This window comes from Antennarius striatus, chromosome 5 (genome assembly GCF_040054535.1).
Source record: "Antennarius striatus isolate MH-2024 chromosome 5, ASM4005453v1, whole genome shotgun sequence".
NCBI classification, from domain to species: domain Eukaryota; kingdom Metazoa; phylum Chordata; class Actinopteri; order Lophiiformes; family Antennariidae; genus Antennarius; species Antennarius striatus.
In genome coordinates, this window is record NC_090780.1 from 13832467 (window position 1) to 13838466 (window position 6000).

Consider the following 6000-nt stretch of genomic DNA (forward strand, 5'->3'; position numbering starts at 1 on the left):
TAAAGGCGAGGCAGCCCAGAAACACAGCGCTAACGCAGCCTCTCATTTAGCAGCTGGGGGGCGGGGGGTAATGTACGTTTCATCACGGCTTTGCAGGAGACTGACAGTCGGTTGCTTCTGAGACAGAAAGGGAATATTTGCAGTGGTGTTCTATGTCTGTGTTCTATGTCTGATGTGCGGACTACAGAAGAATCCTGACCGTCTGTGGGGCAGCAGCATGATTAAACCGTCAAACCTGTGACATTAGCATGATGCAGACTCTGGGCTCCTATGTGAGATTACATATTCTCCTGAACTGAATAAGACAACACTTGTTTTCACATACAATTTTCAGTACATCACGGATTTTTATTTGGGACTTAAATAAGGTTCGAGACACACACAAACGTCATGCTCTGCCTAAGAGAACTACTGTATGTCCTACCATGCTTTCCTGTGATACTTTCCTGGATGATATCTTATCCAGATTACGTTTTACAAGTGAAACTCCTTGAATATGAATAGAACATGATATGATATTAGAACTGTTTTGACCAAGATGTGAACATTTACATTCTTTTAAGACATCTTTGACACAACTTTCTCTCTTGTGTTCTGCTAGTCAGTATCCTTCCTGTAAGCCGTAACTGTTTACGACTTGCTTCCTCTGTGAAGCTGTAGGATAATGCTGTTAATTGGTAGTAATGTTTTCACCCTTGTTCCCATCAGCTACCTAAACGATCTGGAGAGAATAGCCAAACCAGATTACATCCCCACACAGCAAGACGTGCTGCGAACCCGAGTGAAGACCACTGGCATTGTGGAGACACACTTCACCTTCAAGGACCTGCACTTTAAGTAAGATCCCTCTTTTTCAAGTTATTTTTAACGTCAATAGCATTGAAACCCAGTGTGGTCTAAACATTTAAGTACAAGTGGTCAGATGTTCATAGAAAGTAAAGTTTTTTTTCCTCTGCTCTATACTATAACCACTGTCCTTGTTGAAGCAGAATGTAAAGGATGAATTTGTGTGCATTTGTGTCACGCACTCCTGATTGTCTTAAGATTGTTAGCTTGTTTGCCACGGCTCAATATTTGTCCTATTTAGAAATTCAGTAAAGGTAACAAAGGAAACATTTGCTTTTCCACTTTGGGAAGCTGCTGTCTCATTTCAGCAACTGACCCTAAGATATGTTGTCTGAATGGGCAACATTTTCCCACAGAAATAATACGTGTATGGTTATTTCAGTAGATTTTCATGAAGCAGCATTTTTCAGCTTTTTTACTTTGAACAGTAAATACCCAAAGTATTTTAATGACTTCTGGTAGAAGGGTTTGGAATCTTGCTTGGGAAAAAACTGTGGATTTTGGTGCAGATCTGGTTAAAAATCTTGATCCAGGAATTTTTTCCCCCAGTTATTCAGGAGATTTCTTCCCTATTGTATCATTTAAGCATGAAGAACTTGGTAGACTTAAGATTAAACTTAATATGTTAACAACTGGAATTTTGATAAAGGTTTCATTTAATTCAATATCCTTTGTGGAGATGTGAGGTCTACTGAGTGCCCATTTAGTCATCACTGTGATAATGAAATATCAAGATTGTAATCCCCCTTAAACCACACAAACATATTTATACTTTATTTCAATGGAAATATTCATCACAACCAATGCTCTGGAAACGACACAGGAATGCTCATGTAAAAAGTAGAACATCAAGAACAGTCAGAATTGATTTGCTTTATTCAGGCAGTGGAGATGAAGAGCTGCTTCTGCTTCAGTGCTTGCTCTCTGTGGAATAATTACATTTCATATTTCCTTCTTTATTCTTGCAAGACTTGAATCAAATCTGTCACACCTACTACTTTGTGGTGCTGCGATATATTTAGATTTTGTAAACAGCTGGAGATATGTGTGTTGACTCCACCTGAAGTTCTGCTGAACAGAACCAAATTGTGTGAAACAGTAAAAATTTTCTGCCAGTGCCTCAACCTGTTGCTGTAAAACAGCAACAGGTTGAGCTTTTTTATTCAATGCCTCAACATAATCTTGAAAAAAAAAGTAAAGGAGGACACTTGTTTAATTCAGATACAACAGTTCAAATAATTTTCTCTCAGCACAGTTGGACATCCCAACTGTGCTGAGAGAAAATTATTCATTTTTGGGAAAATGAATTGCACAAGTTTAACCCGCTCTGTACGGAGTTTGCATGGTCTCCCCATGTCTGCGTGGGTTCTCTCGGGGTTCTCCGGCTTCCTCCCATCTCCAAAAACATGTGCTTCAGGTTGATTGGCCGTTCCAAATTACCCGTAGGTGTGAGTGTGTGTGAATGCCTGGTTGTCTCTGTGTGGCTCCGCGTTGCACTGGTGTCACACCCCGCTCCGCCTCACACTCTGTCAGCTGGGATAGGCTCCAGCGATCCGCAAATGAAATGGTTAATGAAAATGAATGAATAACGGCTGTGTATTCAGCAGTCCTAAAGAAGCAGTGGAACATCGTCCTGCTTCTCATTGTGAACTCTGACCTCAGGATTTCAGGCTGCATCTTTCACTTTTCCACCCCTGCTTCTTGAAGGGGCTTCCTGTGGGTGATGGTCATTAATTAATCAGTGCTTGTTGAGAGCCGTCATTATATCTACTGTTTCATTCAGTGACTAACCAAGAGACAGAACCTTCACTGTTATTGACAGGAGGTTAAGACACACCTGTAGGTCAGAGCTACGTCTTTATGGCCTGGATACAGCTCAGAAACTCGAGAGGATGGGTGCAGGCTAGCTGGTTAAAGTCATCAGTTTTCTTTGACATATCATCAAACATAGAAGTTACTTCTTCACAGCATTACTGATAGTTAATTTTCAAATATCTGAAACAAAATTTCACACACAGCTCTTTTTAAGCCTGTCTGTTACTAGAGGGCTGTGCTGCATTGAAATGCTGATGAATGTCAACAAAATGCCACAGCCTGATCAGTGACACCTGGAGGAAATGAAAGTGCTGGGACATATTCACTGGATAAAGAGCAGTCATGTTTCCAGAGGCAGGCCCTGAAGCTGCTTAGCTCATCTGTTAGCGTGAAAGAGTAGTTTCTCATGTGATCATTCTCATATGCTCGCGCTCTCATTTAAGCAACGACGTGTTTAAACTGCTTCTCCATGCAGGATGTTCGATGTCGGAGGCCAGCGGTCAGAGAGGAAGAAATGGATCCACTGCTTTGAGGGGGTTACAGCTATAATCTTCTGTGTAGCCATGAGTGCGTACGACCTGGTCCTGGCTGAAGATGAAGAGATGGTAAATTAAGCTTGTACCGCATTGCTTTACTTGCATTTTGCAATCGAGGTATTTCCTGTGTTGAGAGAGGTTGGGGTTTTCCCTGAATTCATTTTCTTTATCCTCTCCAATCTCTTTATCTCACATTTGTCACCTTCCCACACAGAATCGAATGCATGAGAGCATGAAGCTGTTTGACTCCATTTGTAATAACAAGTGGTTCACAGAGACGTCCATCATCCTCTTCCTCAACAAGAAGGACCTGTTTGAGGAGAAGATCGCCCACAGCCCTCTGACCATCTGCTTTCCTGAGTACACTGGTACATTCCAAACGCCTCCCAGCCTGTAGAAAAAATATTTGTTAGTAATTACTAGAATACTTTATGAGCCTCTTGTGGTTTAGATGAGGGTACGTGTCATGTGACTGTTTTTTTTTAAATACCGCTCAAGATTGTTTTTTGATCTGTTTAGATATGTATGGAAAAAGCTGAAATGAATGGGCTTATTTTTATTCTTTGAATGCTTGCAGCCACCTTAGTGATAACAAGGCAAAAAAAATAGCCTCACTTTAAATCTTAAAAATCAGGTAAAGGTTTGGCACAGCTGTGATACATTCAGTTGCTTGCAGATTTGATTCATTCCTGTGACAGAATCATGAAACGAAGCAAACCCGAGCCTCTGGTTGACAGTATGTTACCGATACCTTCAAGTCACAGAGATGTGCACAAAAAATGTTAACTCATACATCTAAAGATGTTTTTTTTTTTTAAATATCAACAGGGCATTAAAGCATAAGTATGACTAATGATATCAGTGTTAAAATGTTGATTGTTGTGTGCGAGACAAACTGTATGTACTCCTACACCATCTGTTTGGATGGTGAAACCAGTTTGATGATTTAGCATCTCGCCAAGGCTACGGGGATCTTTGAATATCCTGAATGTACATTTAAAATTTTAATTTAAAAGCAGTAAGAGCTCTTAAACAAATGTCTTTGTTAAACTTCATTCTTAGTTTATTCAGGAAAACAAATGCAGGTCAGGTTGACTTGAATAGAACTGTAACTCAGGAGAAGCACAAAATGGAACTTGGCTAGATCAAGCATGTTGAATACAACATGATGGACAGAACACAACACGACTTGTGGGAGATGAGTGTGGTGATCAGGAACTGTCTGTTCACAGGCCCTAACAAATACGAGGAGGCCCAGGCTTACATTCAGACCAAATTTGAGGATCTGAACAAGAAAAAGGACACCAAGGAAATCTACACCCACTTCACCTGCGCCACCGACACCAAGAACGTGCAGTTTGTGTTCGATGCCGTCACTGATGTCATCATCAAGAACAACCTGAAGGACTGTGGCCTCTTCTGAAAATGTCTGAGGGAAGATTCAAGGTGAGCTCAGACAGATCAGTCAGAGTTATTCTGCTCAGAAGCCACAAACTGAAGCCTTGAAATGCCTGACGCCTTTGTGTGTGTTTTGCTCCATTAGATTACTTGAACAGTTCTGGAGACCATAAAGAAAGGGGAATATTCACACATCATGAATGACTGCACTGGCCAACCACGATTTCTGCTTTGACCTGCTTTTTATAAAGACACCTAAGAGACTGAGTACCCGACAAGCCTTGTGGCATTTCAACCATTGCTGATCTGGTAACACGTATTAACTCTTTGGGCTATGACCACAAAAATCAACATTTACTATTCTTTTTTTTTTTTTGTTTTTCATTATTTTCAATTACTAGAGGAGTCAAAGGAAAACATTTTTATACAAATGCATTCATTTTACTTTTAGAAATTCTGATGTGCAAATTATTCAACTTTTAATCACATGAAGCTTGTTTTTTAAGAGATGAAGCACAGACATGGAAAAATGATTGATAAAGGAAAGTGCTTTTTTTTAATGTTTACATGAGTTCATCATTCATAGTCGACCCATATATTGTTCTGCATGACTCAACATGACATACTAGCTCTGTAATCTGCACACATTATCTAACATTCCTAAAAAATGAAAATAAGACTATTAACGCCTTTTAAAAGGAAATAAATCATGTGCAGGGGGGATTTCTGGCAAAATTCTAACTGATATTTAAAGTATCTGTATACCTAACATTCTTTTTGTAGTACCTTTACCATGTCTGTTGCAGTAAGTTTGTGCCTTCACTTCTGTTTACAACCGATTCGTAGATATGCTTTCAGTAATGTTTTGACCTCCTGCCTTTATTTTTCTTCTATTTTCTGCCTAGCACCTATGAATATATAGTGGTTATTAATGAGAGACGAAAATGTAATTCAGAAAAAAGGTTAGTGTTTTTGGTAAATATTAAAATGCTTTAAAATTCCTATATGATTTAATTTAAATAAAAGTAGAGATCACCTGACTCTTGCACATTGTTTTCCTTTTCATTTTATTCCATTTGTTTTAAAAGTTTACCTTTTTTATGTGGACTTGATTGACAAGATGAGTGTTCTACACAAGGTTTAGAAAGGAAAACCTTGTGCGTCACACAAAAGACGTACTGGGGCATTCAGATCATGGCTGTTTAATTTAAAGCTACATTGTTTGGAATTAAAAGCCATGAAGGGTAACTACATGGATGTGAAAGCAGCTGACAGTTTTACACTCCGAGACTCAAAGATTGCAATTTATCGCATCTTCAATCAGAATGGAAAAATCAAACTGGGACAAGTTACTGTGGTTGTTTGGTTACCGTAGTCCTGTTTTGTCAACTTTTAGGTGTTGGAG

At 39.3% G+C, this 6000-nt stretch overlaps 1 protein-coding gene across 1 annotated transcript in view; it reads left to right on the forward strand.

The window, feature by feature from the left end:
- The window catches only part of LOC137594825 (guanine nucleotide-binding protein G(i) subunit alpha-2-like), a 52319-nt gene extending 46684 nt beyond the window's left edge, over positions 1-5635 (forward strand). Inside the window, exons 5-9 of the mRNA XM_068314381.1 lie at positions 709-837; positions 3137-3266; positions 3412-3565; positions 4430-4643; positions 4741-5635. Of these exons, the coding sequence (XP_068170482.1) occupies positions 709-837; positions 3137-3266; positions 3412-3565; positions 4430-4620 (604 nt within the window). The 3' untranslated portion in view covers positions 4621-4643; positions 4741-5635. The remainder of the gene's footprint in view (positions 1-708; positions 838-3136; positions 3267-3411; positions 3566-4429; positions 4644-4740) is intronic.
- The last annotated feature ends 365 nt before the right edge of the window (positions 5636-6000 follow it).